Source organism: Penicillium pulvis (genome assembly GCF_028828015.1).
Source record: "Penicillium pulvis strain IBT 33274 chromosome Unknown contig_23_segment0_segment0, whole genome shotgun sequence".
Classification (NCBI taxonomy): domain Eukaryota; kingdom Fungi; phylum Ascomycota; class Eurotiomycetes; order Eurotiales; family Aspergillaceae; genus Penicillium; species Penicillium pulvis.
In genome coordinates this window covers 2,467,937-2,483,051 of record NW_026643075.1, presented here as the reverse complement: position 1 = coordinate 2,483,051, position 15,115 = coordinate 2,467,937, and the positions used below count along the sequence as shown (strand labels likewise).

At 49.1% G+C, this 15,115-nt stretch overlaps 6 protein-coding genes across 6 annotated transcripts; 4 read left to right on the top strand and 2 right to left on the bottom strand.

The window, feature by feature from the left end:
• Positions 1-173: 173 nt before the first annotated feature.
• Positions 174-1,594, top strand: N7503_005203 (uncharacterized protein; the record flags this gene model as incomplete). Its single annotated transcript, XM_057064750.1, has 7 exons — positions 174-317; positions 375-521; positions 579-731; positions 781-903; positions 960-1,115; positions 1,172-1,326; positions 1,378-1,594. 7 exons carry the CDS (start codon positions 174-176, stop codon positions 1,592-1,594), a joined length of 1,095 nt encoding a protein of 364 aa, XP_056922493.1.
• A 450-nt stretch (positions 1,595-2,044) lies between these two features.
• N7503_005202 (uncharacterized protein) lies at positions 2,045-3,069 on the bottom strand (the record flags this gene model as incomplete). Its single annotated transcript, XM_057064749.1, has 2 exons — positions 2,045-2,805; positions 2,877-3,069. The coding sequence occupies 2 exons, from the start codon at positions 3,067-3,069 to the stop codon at positions 2,045-2,047; spliced, it is 954 nt and encodes a 317-aa protein (XP_056922492.1).
• Positions 3,070-3,792: 723 nt separating this feature from the next.
• N7503_005201 (uncharacterized protein) lies at positions 3,793-5,333 on the top strand (the record flags this gene model as incomplete). Its single annotated transcript, XM_057064748.1, has 3 exons — positions 3,793-4,256; positions 4,311-4,690; positions 4,927-5,333. 3 exons carry the CDS (start codon positions 3,793-3,795, stop codon positions 5,331-5,333), a joined length of 1,251 nt encoding a protein of 416 aa, XP_056922491.1.
• Positions 5,334-6,060: 727 nt separating this feature from the next.
• On the top strand, positions 6,061-6,826 carry N7503_005200 (uncharacterized protein; the record flags this gene model as incomplete). The annotated part of the gene is made up of 4 exons (XM_057064747.1): positions 6,061-6,285; positions 6,320-6,439; positions 6,499-6,615; positions 6,695-6,826. 4 exons carry the CDS (start codon positions 6,061-6,063, stop codon positions 6,824-6,826), a joined length of 594 nt encoding a protein of 197 aa, XP_056922490.1.
• Positions 6,827-7,906: 1,080 nt separating this feature from the next.
• On the bottom strand, positions 7,907-10,683 carry N7503_005199 (uncharacterized protein; the record flags this gene model as incomplete). Its single annotated transcript, XM_057064746.1, has 3 exons — positions 10,280-10,683; positions 10,047-10,201; positions 7,907-9,978 (listed from the first exon to the last, which is right to left on the bottom strand). The coding sequence occupies exons 1-3, from the start codon at positions 10,372-10,374 to the stop codon at positions 7,907-7,909; spliced, it is 2,322 nt and encodes a 773-aa protein (XP_056922489.1). The 5' UTR covers positions 10,375-10,683.
• A 787-nt stretch (positions 10,684-11,470) lies between these two features.
• Positions 11,471-15,086, top strand: N7503_005198 (NPA1/URB1 family protein; the record flags this gene model as incomplete). The annotated part of the gene is made up of 5 exons (XM_057064745.1): positions 11,471-11,618; positions 11,675-13,468; positions 13,520-14,310; positions 14,363-14,689; positions 14,754-15,086. 5 exons carry the CDS (start codon positions 11,471-11,473, stop codon positions 15,084-15,086), a joined length of 3,393 nt encoding a protein of 1,130 aa, XP_056922488.1.
• Positions 15,087-15,115: the final 29 nt, after the last annotated feature.

The window sequence follows — 15,115 nt, the reverse complement described above, 5'->3', positions numbered from 1 at the left end:
ACCGCAGCTTCCCCGGGGGGTTCGCGCTAGTCCGCTTTGGAGAGCTGTTGGTGGCTGATTATTAAGGCACCGAGGCATCAACGGGCATCATATGTCCGCAGCTCCCAGTTATCCCACTCACCTACTCTATCCTGTCACGCCTACAGGGATTGGGTTGTCGATGGAGCTCAAGAATGGATGATACGAGTCTTGAGGATGTTGCACGACAATTGTCTGATCTCGAAGTGGCTCTCTTTCTGTGTCTCGCCGCTCAAGAACATTGCTTGATTGAGACCACGGGCGACTCCGTTCATGACCTTGGCAAAGAGTTAGCGCTGGTATGACACCTCGTATAGGCAAAACCTCATGTAGATTGGAGACTGATGAATTCTTAGATATGTTCAAGCACATTTGAACTCTCATACTCTATTCTTGATTGTGGCTCTGGAACCTCCATCGAGGATATTCATAATGAGCTCCTTACTGCAGACGCTCGCAAATCATTGGTCCGCCCGTCGTACTCTCGGGCGAGGACCGAGACGGTATGGATTCTGGTTCATAGGCAAATCGCTTTTGTGAATATCGACTGACCATCGCAGTCCAGCAATCTTTCTTCCTACCTTGGCGGACATCGGGACCGCAGCAAGTCCCCCATTCCGAGTATGGTAGCTAACGAACCAAATGTGGTCAATGTTATCATTGCCAAGGACTTCAACTTGACTAGCGAGGATTTTCAAGTTCAAGTGTTGCAGGTAGACTTCAGCTCTTGCCCGCGTATCAGCAAAATACTGACTACTGCAGTTAATGCGGACCCGGCAGCTGGTGACAGAAATCGGCATACTCAATGCGCCTTTGGATTTCTTGTTTGTGCCACTTGTGGCGCGGGACTCTGCTGAGCTACATCCCCCACTAAAGGCACATCTGGTTTGTACTTCTGATTCGCAATCTGCTGCGGAAATTACCTGACGTAATTGCTATAGCGTGACCAGCTATTCATCTCGCATTTCCACGACCCCGACGATGGGTTTGTATACCTTGAAGAGAACGACTGGCTTTCCGATGCTCAGCTTTCTGCGTCGTCCGTAATCCATACCCCAAAACCACTACAGAAACCGAACCCCAAAGTCAACCGCATGGTAAGCATCTAATAATCCCTTGCCAGTGACCAGTCTCTCAATTATCAACTATGTAGGTAATAGAGAAATTCCGCGAAGCCAGCAATTCAGTCACTATGAGTGCTGAAGTGGTTAGGTATATCCAAGATATCGTTGTTTTCTTGCGTCTCAGTCGCGCAGTTGCCGGTGGTGTTTCAGCAAGGGCGAACTCTCAATTTTCCCAGCTTGCCCAGTAAGTCAAGATTGAAACCTGAAGTTGCTCGTTATTGATCGGGATTTGCAGATTCCTGACCCCGCTCCACGGCATTGATTACCTCACACCTTCGATCGTGGCATTGGCTGCGAGAAAGGTATTTCGCCATCGCATTGTCGTTGCCTCTCCTGGTGATGATCGAAGCCTCCAATATGGAAGCGACCTCGCCGCCGTTTCCCGCGTATTAGTTGACGTGACACCGGACTCCATTTTGGATGGTGTCCTCGAGCTGGAACCACCACTTTAATCATCATCATTGAATCTATTCAAAATACCCTCTAAACTTATGATCAACTACTGAAGAAGTAGGTTTAATACTAGGTTTCTTAAGCATACAGCTGCAACAAAGGATCCGGGATTTGGGTTGTCATTGTGTTCATGGTTGTGTTCACCATTTCTCCTTTTCAATGAACACAAATCTCATTATCGGAATAAATCTGCTGCATATCTGGCACAGCAAATGTGTGACTAAGATACAGAAAATAGATATCTGGAATCACATGAAGCAAACACGTCAAAGCAGCATAGAAAATGAAACATACAAATGCAGAATACAAATGCAAAGAAGCCCATTCAGAGAGCCGAACTGAACGCCATAACCAAATGCCATGACCCGATTGCAAGAACTTTTCATATTATCTGGACAACGCCATCATACCGTTTCGTTCCTTTTCATTCATTGTCAATGATTCATGGACTAATTCTCCTCTCCCTCGGAATCGTGTCCACGATTCCGGCGACGCCGATGCTCAGTGACGGGACGATCCTCCATAAAGATGCTTGAAAATCCCTGGAAACGCTCGTCTGGCATAGCGTAATGGACATTGTGTAACGCTTGCTGTTCAAGTCCACGGGAAAAGACATCGGTCAGGCGCTGGAGCTCCCGAATATGGTCATCATCCAGGACACGACGCCAGTCAGCGCGGCGCTCTCCGCGAATCTCATCTTCCTCGTCTAACTCCATCCGCTGTGGACTGTGAGCAGGCTCGGTAGGAAGAGGATCATAAGCGAAAATACTAGCAGGCGGTGCAGGATATCCGTACCGGTTAACGGAAAGTTCAGCAAGAGCATCGGCGTAAGGAATGAGAGTGATACCAAAGGCATCCTGCTGGGGGTTGTTGAGACCGTTAAAGCCAGCGTTGTCAGTCCGAGCTTGGTTCTGGATGGGGGACTCCCAGTCAGAGTCAGTGGGAAGAATGTTTTCCTTGTCTTCATTCATGCCACCATAGGATCGTGGCGTGCTGGGAGAGGTTGATTTCTTGTCGGGGCTGTCTTCACGAATATCAAAGTACCAGCCACCGGTGGTCCGCGTTTCATTCTCGCCGCCGGCGATAGAGGTGTTATCCTCCGACAAGATTAGAGAAGAATCACCGAGCCTGGCACAAGGAGAGGTTTGGAAGGGATCAGGAGAGCTTTCATAATTCACATCTTCAATGTTGTCTGGGTTGGGGGTTCGGTCTAAAGAGAAGGGAAATCGGTTGGCATACTTTGTTGGAAACATCAAGTGACATCGCCGAGGGGGTTCATACCTCTGGCATAATTGGAGCGACGCATTGCTCGTTCAAAGATGGATGTTCCTGGTGTAGCAGGACTCTCTGAGTGTGGAGGTACCCAGTCATGGGATCGCAACGACATGGAATGAGTAGGGCGTGGATAAGCTAGAGGCATTTGGCCTCGCCTGGTAGGGCTAAGCGAGGGGCAATTGCCACCAGGGAGCTCCATTTTTAGGATGATGGTTATCGAGTGAGAGGAGAAAGCACATGGGAGAGATAGGGTAGAAGAGAAGAAATGCGTTGACATTCGTTGTCGTCGTGCTTCCCAATTAAGACGGGACCCATCTACATATCATACCTGGTGAGTCAACAACTACTCAAGACAGGCGGCAATCTAAATTATGTATGCCTATGTAGTCTGTTATTATGGCTCTCAGGTGTAATAATAAAGGTGTTTGGTTCTACACGCGTTGAAGAGAACGAAGCCTGCTAGTAGAGATTGAACTAATGAACCTACTGTTACCCATCTAAGCCCCTCCACAGATTATTAGTGATAAGACCAGTCATAAAGTCACATAAACATCATCGATGTTAAGTCCGAACTTGAAGGTTAAGCTTGAACTTGGTTTAGAATATATACAGTTCCTTCGAGTTAATGTGCCTTGGGTCAAACTTGAGAAGCTAAGAGACTTGAGACCGGGCCTCAAAATTGCTTTCTGCTTCTCTGTTGTCAAATACAAAAGATTTGATAAAATACGCTGTGTTATCAAAGAGCGTTGTTTTGTACATTTCGTATACCTGATGCCAAGGGTGGTTGGTTTTCAGGTTGGAAAATGTGGGGGCTGGCATACAAAAAGAGGGGATTTCCCCAACATCACCCCCTGAAGCAATAACTTACTCCAGATCTTACTAAATCGGAGTACCCTCGCTCGAATGCTTTAATTAGTTCTTCATGTCCGGGGCAGAAATTCTCGGCGTCGTGGCCAGTGTGATTCAGATCGCCGAACTCGGCGGCAAGCTCTCAGTCAAGCTATGCACATTCTGCCATCGATTCAAGAATGCCAATAAATCACTAAGAGGTCTTTCTAAGGATATCGCACTGACCTGCAATGTGTTACGTCAACTGGGAGAGAGTCTGGAACAAGACGATTTGGCCACTTTATGTTCTCCCGATGCCTTTGAGACAGCCCAGGAGGTCTTGAGGGAGTGTGAGAAAGTCTTTCAAGATCTGGACCATACCATCGAACAGCATTACTCAGACCCTTCTTCCAAAACAAGGATTGAGCGAGCAACGAAAAAGATCTGGTTCCTAATGAATGAGCCACATTTGGATGCCATGGCGGGGAACTTGGAAAGATTGAAATCAACCATGCTTTTGATGCTAAATGTGATTATGTATGCGGGCCAAATACGCAGGTGAGATCCCCTGGTTTTCTCGGATCGTGGGCATTGCCGCTAATGCATGAGCAGTCGCCGTGAAGCAAATGAGCTTCAAGAGCAGCGGAATTTGCTGCTTGTGCTAGCCAACGAGAAGCTTGAGAGCGAAAGGAATTACGAAAATCTTACGAAGTCACTGCAATATGTCAGTCTGAGCGTTTCAGAGACCGGTACTTTTGATTCGTCTCGAACAAATGAGACAGATGAAGACAATGACGAGCTCTACCACTACTATAGAATGGTCAAAACTGTGCTCAATGATATTGATTCCGTGCAAGGATTTTTGGACAGCAGTCGCTATCAAAGAGTTAGAAGTGGCTTTGCTGGAGTGCATAAGATTGAAGCATCGACTCTTCAAGAGAAGTATGGCAAGAGAGCTACTCAACTCTTCCAAAGCAATCTTCTGGGAATCGGTAAGTTATCTCCATGTCACTACTGTGCATGATACCAATATATATAGTACTGTGCGAATACCCACTGACCGAAGCTTATAGAAACCGACTTAGCTGCGCCTATACCTTCCAAAGGGTCCACCAATAACGTTGTAGGTCCTCAATTGAATTCTTTAGTCAACTATGTACTAATGGTCAATTTCTTACGTAGTTGCCTTTGTCCTCTGATAGTTTTAGCCTTGATTTTAGTCCGATAGACCCCGACGGTCTTGGGAGTTTTGACTTTGACACTTTCCTTGGAACTGAGACGGCCCAGGCGTCTGTACCATTTTCATCTGAGACAGTCTCGAGTCCAATGACGACTCGGAAGCGGAAGGGACGCCTGGCCCCTGAGGCGCAAGATGATCCCGATATGTCTATACCTCAAGAGGATGGCATACCCGAAGCCAAAAGACAAAATAAAAGACGAGCTGCAGAACATACCATATCACAGGCTTTGCCTGAATATTGCTTCTCGTCTCCACATGCTGGTGCAAGCACGGAGGTGCAAAACACATCATGTGGTGAAACAGAGTCTGCAGCTCCAAATGACCCTCTGCTCGAAGGGCTGGAAATTTTTATTCTGCGCTGGACAACCTTGACAGAGACGGAGCTGGGCAAGTAGAATTGTGGGGCCATTCAGGGTATGGGATGTACTAGTAAGGAGGCCTTGACGAAGCTCGAAGAGGAAGTGTCCCACAAATTGTATGTCGTGAATACATGCTGTGTGAGAGCTATAAACACGTCCTGTGTCACTGACGCTGTAGGAACTAGAATAAGAACCTACTTGCTTTCGTTCCAACCGAGGTCGCCCTCTCTGATTCTATCAATAAGGAGCCTTCGGCTTGTTTTGATTTCAAGCTCAATGCGAAATCGAATTGTGTATCCACCACAATCGGGTGAGCGGATCCACTCAAACGAAACTCACGAAGCAATGATCGACAGGGATCTCGCACCGTGCCTTGTTCTTAGGGGTTTGGGCTTCATCGGACGCTAAAATCCTTCAGATCTGTACCAATTTCAAATCGAGAACCCCTGATCGATTCTCTACATAAGGACGTGATCAGCCCTCCACCTGAAGTCACTCGAATCATGACCCGAGATGCCTATTGCGATCTACAATCCCATATGAACTAGCTGCTCTAGATTTTGTGTAGTGGACCATAATGGATACTATGCCATCATTTCAAGGAAACTGAACATTAACAGGACCTAGGGCAGCCTAGGGCTTATGTGTGCCCCTCTATACTATTAGAAAATAGTATTTGCTATAAAGGAGATCCCTCCCCAACCGTCTCACGACCCCCATATCTACATATTCTCAGGTGTTGGATTCTCCAAGTCACATCAAAATGCAGTTCAAAAACATCCTCGTGGCCTCCTGCCTGGCTCTCGGTGCCTCAGCCACTGCCACCAACGCCACCGATATTGCTCCGTCAGTCCAGAACCGCTTCGCCCAGATCGACCTTGGTTACCAGCAAACCTACCTGCTCCTGAACCACCTGGACGACGGCACAAATGACACTTCGGCTGATGTGAGTGACCAGTTAACGCAAAGACAGACCTTTATTGCCTGCGTATGTAGTTACTAACGCGGTATTTCGAACTCAGGACGTCGTTTCTGCCTACAACGCCACTGCTTATGGCGAGGCTAAGGACCTTAGCAAGAACCAGCCCATCAAGCCTTTGACCGAGTCCACTCAGCTGGTGATTTGCCAGGCCTTCCACTCGGTATGAACCGGTTTCAAGGTCTTACATCCGAGTATGATACTAACGAGATTCTTGAATAGCTCGCCCTCACCGGTATCCAGCTGAACAACGCCTTTGTTGACAGTGCTTCTCACTTTGACAAGGCCCAGCGCAACGATCTGCAGGTTGCCCTGTCCAAGGTTAATGACGAGACTGGCGTGAGTTGTTTCTCCTTACCCTCTTCTAAAACGCATTGACTATTCTTCAGATCAGGTTAATGATGTTTCTTTAATATAGTCATTCTTTATTCACGTTGCCAAGCCTGCTCTTCCTTACTGCTTAGCTACCCTCCAGACTGACCAGTCTGCTATCTACAAATCGCTTCTTACCGCTGCACAAGCTTTGGATCCCTCTGAGGCTCTGGTTTAAGGTTTCTTTTAGGTATCTTGGTTTTCAAACGTCTCGGGGTGGTCGTGAATCAACGATCGTGACTCTTACAAACAGATCCTTGAATATATATTCTTGTATATACTGTACTATGTGTCTCTGGCGCAATGAATATCAACATATAAAGCAACCCAAATATTTTAAGCAAAAGTCTGGAAGGTTACAGATTGAAAACTCAATGCTTGCGCAGAACTATGGGGCACTCACCGCGAAGCTCACCGCGATAAAGAGGTGGGAACTCGTGGACTACGGCATTGTACGTATGAACTGAATGACCATTGGGAAAATACCTCGAAAGGGAGGGGGAGAGAGAGAAACACGGCCAGAAATCGATACGGCGCCCTCGCAACGACCTCTCGGGAAATGTCCACGACGGAGTTGATGTGCAAAATATAGCCAGGTGTGCCCAAATGCCGTACCGACCAGCTAGGCCGTTGTTACGATTGAAGGTTCAGACTCAAAAAATTTGTAGTTGAATAAATTGTAGTATCGATATCTATGAGTAGAGCCAGACTTCACTGATAGACAGCAGAAGCAAGACTCCCTGAATACATAAATCATCACAACCAATCTACCACAAAGTTTTCACATTTCATCACCCAGTCATCATTGTTACTCGGTTAAACTTCGCTGAATACATAGCACGTCACATCTCTCGAGCATCATCAACAGCAGGGGGGAAGGAAATTGTAGCCCCGGAGAAGTATGCAACACAAGCAAGAGCAACGCACAGCCAGGCGAAGCTAGAGCCATGATCGAGGTAGTATGGTTCAAGTGCGAGGGTGGGCATCATGATATCGAAAAAGGCACCACGAGTAAAATAAGAAATAAAAACAACAAAAGGGCAAGCAAATCAGAAAGTAACATGGTGCCTCGATCTCTCAAGAAGATGCAACGTTGCCGTGTAACCAGTCCAAGTTAAAACCGAGTCAGAAATCTTGAATCTCATACTATCCGCTGCAAATTTCCCCATGTATTCACACAGTTCCAGGTAAGCAGTAAAAATGACAATCCAGTAGCATGAGAGCAAAGTCCAGCGATGTTTCGTTTCATAGATTGAATTTACCGGAAGTGACCAGGTCCAACCATACCACCTCGAAGATCTCCGCCGTTGGGCTGACCAAACATCTCAAGCAAGTGGCGAGATGAAGGAGGGGGTCCCTGGGGACCCGGGTTGCCGGGTCCAAATGGGCCCTGGCCAGGGCCAAGTCCCATCATAACCTCCGGGTTAGGTGGCATGGGAGGAAATCCGGGCGGTGGGGGTCCACCCATGTATCCAGGCGGGGGCATCATGCCTGGAGGAGGGCCGCGAGGGAAGCCCTGTCGCTCGTTGATGGGGGGTGGGTTACCAGGCATGGGCATCATTCCAGGAGGGAAATTGGGATTCATGCCACGGTTGGGTGTGGGAATTCCAGGTGGGGGACCCATTGGCCCATTGCCTTGCTGAGGAGGAGGCTGACCGGTCCATCCAGGAGGTGGCATATGTTCAAGACCTGGAGGTCGCTGGAGAATGGGGGGCTGCTGCTGAGGGCCCTGGGGGTGTCGAGAACCCCCAGGAGTCATAGGGCCATTCTGAGTGCTTTGGGGGTAGTGTCCCTCATCAAAGTAACCCATCGGAGGCCCATTGGCCACTCGGCGCCGCAATTGATCACTATCCGGCCGCTGCATGTTGGCAATTGCCGGATCATCCAAGAAAGTGGGTGTTTTCTGGGCAGTCAACCCAGGCGGGGGGCGGGTCATCATTTCTGGCATCAACCCAGGAGGAGGGGGAGGACCGGCATTTGGAGACTGAGGCAAATGTCCAGCGGATGGCGGACCGATCCGAACTTGCTGCATCAGGCGGAGCAGATTCTCCCTGTCACGAGATTGGTGGTCTTTACCGGCAAACTGTGCCATGGGACTCTCCTGTGGAGGAATGGTGAACTCATGACGCGAAAGTGCAGGAGATGACATGTTCATCGCGCCACGGGGTTGCTCTCCTGACATCATCGACATGGAGCGCGGTTGATGCGATGAATCGACCTGGTTGGGAGTACCATTGTTGGATCGACCACCACCCCCACCCAGCATCTGGAGAATGCGCTGGAAACCTTCCTGGTCCGCGTCGCTGTGGGCACTGACTGGTGTACCTCCAGTCTGGGACAGGGGAACAGCCTGCGGTTCGGGACCTCGGGAAGGACTGTCTGGTGGAGGACTAAACAATCCGGCAAACCGAGAGGACTTTCCAGGCTTGCCGCTAGGGATTTCATGCTTCGGGGTCGGCTCAACAGGAGCTGGCGGGCTAACCTCCTGTACTGCAGGTTTGGAGTCACCTAGCATGCCAAAGAATCGATCCATCGCAACGTCGCCTACGAATTGGGTGCCAGATTGACTGAAGATCTCTCCGTCGGTGCGGCGAGTCTCCAGTTGCTGATTGGGAATATCGGATTCCACAGGTGCTTCTCTCTTCTCTTCGTAGGCAGCGGGTTTTTGCGCAGCGCCAGAGCCAGCCTTCATGGCCACCTTCCAGCGCTCAAACTCTTCCTGTGTGTGTGCTCGTCGTGACTCATCTCGGTCATTGCTGTCCAGCCATTCAGGCTCCTGTTCCATCTTGCCTCCTCGGTTCCAGTCGCGATCCGCTCCGTGTCGGTCACGACGCCATTCTCGGTTGCGAAGTGGCGCTTTATCATCATCGGCCTCGGCACCATCGTGGGCTTGCTCATCGCGGAACCAGTTGCCATCGTATTTGGTTCTTCCCGGTGTGCCATCCTTCTTCATGAAGCGGGGGTCTTTGTTTTGAGGGCGTTCAGTATTGCTGTCTCGCGCATTCTCTCGGTTTTCCCACCGATCGAATTCTCCGTTTCGGCGTGGTTTGCGATCTGGTTCCTCGGGGCCGAAGGTGCGACGTGGGCGGCCAGCATTCCAGTCCTCCTTGTCCCCGCGCCGGCCGTTCAGGTTTGGCTTCCCATCGCGACGCTCCAAGTCTCTTTCTGGGGCATCTTTCTCTTTGAAGAATCGATCGCGGAAATTGAATCGATCGTTCTTCTCGTCTGGCTCGGTTGCCCGCGCGGATCGATCTGTCAGATCGAAGGATCCTTTACCACCGATGCGCGATGATGCAAATGCAGTCTTCGGGGGTCCGAGAATGATATCTTCTGTATCAATTGAAGGCCCAGTTAGTTACTAACTCAGTGGAGATTGAAAGCATGTGACGGAGAGGTACCAGAGGGCACAAGCGCACCTGAATTGGAGCCTCGGGCGGAATGACGAGGTTCAAAAATGCTCGGTCGTCGATTCGTAGTTGTGGGTGTGTCATTCGGGTTATTAGGATCTCGAGTGTTCTGTTGTTTGCGCTGGGCGGTTGTGTCAGGTTGAGGCCTAGAAGAAAGGCATGGGTCAGTCTTGACGTGGACAGTGCGGGATGGTTACCAAAGTGGGGAGGTTGGATAGACTCACATCCATTCTTCGATGGGAGGTAGGCCAGAGGGTTTTGTGATAAGAGGTGATTGGCGCAGCCATAATAGCTCATCGATCTCGTACCGTCGCGCCATGACGGCCCTATCTCGAGCGGTGTGTGCGATGGTCTTTGATGGAATTTATGATGCTCTCATTGGGCGGTCAGGGGGTTAAGATGATAAGGAAGCGACGATGTCAATCGTGAAAAGGGTTTGAGTAGTGCTTGAGAGTAGGATCCTAACAGGGAAAGGTTTTTGTGGGAGGGGGGGAACGAGGGTGTTCTTCGGGAAATGAGGTTGAGTGAGGAGAAGGTGTAAGCCACTTGTGGCAAGGCCTCGGGGCGGAGCCGGGATCGGTAAGAATCTCGTGGTCCACAAGCACTCAAGCAGTCTGTTAAAACAGCAAGAATGGTGTGGGAGAAGCGTTGTAGAGGAGAAAAGTTGTGCAGAGAATATGTCAACAAGAAGGGTTGGGGAGAATACACAAGCTGGGTTTTTTCTTGCGGAAAAGGGAGGCACAACTTATGCGGGCGCGGTTCAGCTGATCTATACCTTACTGGACCTGTCCCTTCAATATATACCAAGTAACTCTTTGTTTGGTTTTTTTTTTATTATTATTATCATTTAACTTTCTAAACGATGCTATCTTTATACGCTTCGACCTAATCATGTGCCAATTTGAATGCCCTCCCAATAAGTATGCTGGAGTAGTCTGTATTTTCGAAAGGCCCTAAGGCAGACAGCTATGCCAGCCTGAAGCTATTAGGTTTTGCTGGCGGTCTAGTGTACCCAGCAATCGTCAATGCTGGACAACGGTAGTAGTTTTATTTTGAAAAAGCTTTCATGCTCGTGGCTGGGAACATAAAGCCAGTTGACGGAGACATGCTTATACTTTGTAGCTTTGCGGTCTTCGTTATGTCATCACTCTCTTCCTTTCGACTGCTCTACCTTGTTTTTGTTGACAAGGCTGCTCGTTGTCGGTGAGGTCTCACCCCTTTATAATTCATCAATCCAAATAAAAAAGAGCAAACCCACTTAACATTGCCCGTTGACTGATTTTTGTCAGGGTTTAAAACGTTTAAGGTTGGAAGAATGGGCGGAGCCTCATCAGCCAATCAGCGATCGTGAAATCTCGATGGCATCGGAACTTCGCATCCAAGAGCGAGAAAAAATAACACCCAACACTCCAAACATGGCGAACGTCACAGAGCATCCCTTCAGGGTGAAGAGAAGAAAGCTGGATGAAGGCTCTCAAGGAAACCAGGATGTGACATTTACTTCTTCAGCTCAGCTCCGTGGAGCGCTGGTTTTTCAACAGAACCCCCAGCTAGCCAATAAAGGTGAGTCGGGAGAACTTCAACTGTCTTGCAAGTATCCAGACTGATCAGAACCACAGGAATTATCCAATTCAAGCAGTTTCTACTATCAATTAGTCAGGCAAACGAGAGTGACAAGGCCCAGAAGCTGCGTGTTCTGAAAGAATACTGCGATAAGCAAATCACTCCCGCCAAAGAAGAAGGTGCCGAGGCGATCTGTTTCTCAGATATCACTCAGACCTGGAGCTTTGGAGAAAGCAGCAATCATGACCATTTGTTGACTAATGTTCCGTCGGTGCTCGCCATTTTCTTTAAGACTATTTCTGGGGACCTGGAGTTCCGCGATTTTGGTCTCGCGCTGTGCAAGCATCTGCTGCAAAAAGAACAACTGAGGCTGTTCAACCGTGGCCTGACTGCTTTCAAGTCTAAGGAGCATCTTATTTCGCCCTGTCTTCGCCTGCTGACTGAGATCGTTACTTTCGATGGAGGTGCCGTCGCGCGCCAACTGTATCTTCGCCGCCACATTACTTTCAAGCGTCTCGAGATGTTCTTGACACCAAGCAAGGCACAGTTGGAGACAGCGGATGAAGAACCTTCACCATCAACAAAGAAGTCGACACTAAGACGAAACGCTCAACAATATCTGCTGGCCAATTTGAGAGTGCAGCAGCATTTAGAAAAGGGTGATATCATTGAGCAGCACAAGATTACTCGGGCTTTCCTCGATTATTTGCGGAAGGACCCGCGGGAGACCGTTATGGAAACGATCAAGGCAATTGAGAGGGATGTGGTGCAAGACGCCTCTCTTTCTCGCAAATCGAAGAGCAAGTTTTTCAACCGGTGGAACATGGAGAAACTGGTTACCCTCTACGGCTACGATCGAGAATCAGATGAACCCAACCCCGAAGGCATTTCCATTGCGAATAAGATCCATCGCGTCTTGATGAACGTCTGCAAAACTACTGGCTTAGGCGTTCTTCTTCCCGAAACCGGATGGTATCCAGTTGGATCTGATCCCGAGTCTCTGATTGAAGATGACACCTCTATCGAATTGGGTCTCGACTCCCCCATCTATGTTGACAAGTACCGAGACTCAATTCCGGTTCGAAACAATACTTTATCGCATCTGATTCAATGTCTTCGCCCCGACGCAGACAGCCTCCAGATTGAATTGCTGGTGACAATTTTCAAGGTAGCACCAGAGCTGATCGCCGACTTCTTTACCAAGAAAGTCATGTTCACATCCGATCCTAAAGCAACTCCTTCCTGGATGGCAGAGTCAGCTCTTTTGTTCTCGATCGTGCAGTTGCCTGTTCCGACGAACTGCGGCTGGAAGGACAAGCAGCCTATGCTCCCCCCGCCAGTGTCGATCGTCGCGGAAAACATCCTTCCCCGACCGTTGAGCCAAAAGATCATGACCCGCTGTTTGAACCAGAATGCGGAGATTGTCACTCTCTTCGCTGTCCGCATGTTGACTCTAGCGTTCACGAAATTGCGAGCTGTATTGAAGATCTTCCGTGCCGATCATGGTCGAGCCCAATTGTTCTGGAATCAGGCCTCTTCCAAGCTGCTTGCTGAGTTCTCGCGCAGATGTCCCGCCGTCAAGGATGTCGTTGTTCTTTTCCGACGGACTTCCAAGGAGGATCTGCAGCAGCAAGAAGCCGTTGCAGAGCTACTGACTTGCTACTATGAAGTGATGCCCGATATCGCTCTGGAGGAGAATTTCGATGTCTCATTGGTTCTGGTCGATGTGCTGAAACGGCTGGAAGAGTCGGATATCAGCGCAGATGATTCCGAGCTGCTCTTGAGCCAGTTGCAGAGTGTTCTCCAGATTGCTCAACAGTCTGCCTCGCTACGTTGGTGGCAAAAACCAGGTAAATTGAGTTTCTTGAATATGTTTGATCTCCAATTCTGACTCTTAACAGCTGCCATGAACTACACTCCATTCACATCCATTCTCAAGGTTCTGATCGACACTTCCGACAAGGTTTCTTCTCGGCGAATTTCAATTCTTCTCAGAACCATCCTGGTGGAGAACTCTGTTTTGCATAATGCGCCCAAGGCATTCAACGCTCTCTTGTCCAGTCTTGAAGAGTCTGAAAGCGAGTTGCAGAAACAGCTGGTTTTCTTCGATAACTGCGTCTCTCGTGTTGCCAAGAAGCCCGTCCACTATCTGGACATCGTTGGATCTCTGACCGACGATGAAACTGCAACAAGCCCCATCGTGGCGGCAATAATTGAGCAGTGGCCTTTCGTTGTCAAGGCAGGTGACGAAAGCACGGAAGCGGCTGTTTCAGCATGGATCGGCAAGTTTTTGGGGCAATTGAAGAAAGAGGGCGAAAGCAGCAAGGCGCTGAAGGCTGCCCGGGATTTATTGATGGAGGCCACAGAGGCCAAGAAGATCCGCTCTATCTTCAAGAAATGCTTAAAGGATAAAGAAGATGCTGATGATGAAGATAAAATGGACATTGATTCCGGCCCTGCCCAGGCAACCGGAACCGACAAGGCTTCCTCGGTGGATCTTGATGAGATCTTTGGATTCCTTCCCACAGAGGGAACAAGTCACAACGCATTGCATAAGTGGGAGAGGGAAGAAATCGAGGCAGCTTTGGAACAAGGACATGTTGACGAGCTGATTCTCTGTCTCTGCTCCGAGCACGAAGAAGTCCGAAGACAAGCTGTGGCCAACCTTGTTCGTTTCATGGCAAAGCTGAAGGTATTTCATACAACACTATTTACAATACTGCATATTCAACTAACATTCCCAGGAATCCAATTACGCCGAATGGCGCACTGTGTACACTCTGACCGGAGAACTGCTTGAAACCGCGAGCAGCCTTGGCTTCAATCAGCCCATTCCTTGGATTGTAGGCGAGTGTGCTTCAAACTGTCTCTCCGTCCTCCTCAACCCCCTCCACAAAGTCTACGGAAAGGTCAACAAATTCTTGCAAAAGGCCCCATCTTGGGAGGTCGAGAAGATCCCCTCATACTGGATCGACCGCATCTTCATGCACGAGCCCGAATTGGACGACGGCTACTTTGAAGAGATTGACTGGTTGCTCGGCCTTTTCGTCAAAGGTCTTCGCAGCAAAGCTGTACGTTTATTACATTACCTCTTCTGCTCCTTTACACATCCCAACACTAATTAATATCATCTAGGATATGGAGATCTACCGTCGCGCAAACGTTTTTGAGCGTATTCTCTCCCTTTATCAATCGCCTAGTATGAACGATTCCACCCGCCGGAAGATCTTGCACATTATCTACCGTGCTACGCAGGTTGGTGGCAGCACTACGCTGATTACTCGTGCGGCTGTTATGAGCTGGATTCAAGTCCAAGTTGCAGAGGTTGAGTCCTCTGTTAAACAGGCCGGTCTCCTCGCGGCCCTTGCACGCACGCTATACGAGACAGCAGACCGTGAGCGTATTGAGGCATGGAGCGCTGGAACTGTTGAGCGTGCCTTGAAAGAGATCGAGACTGCATCAGCATAGGTTGGAGCCTTAGAGGCCATGATGTACCA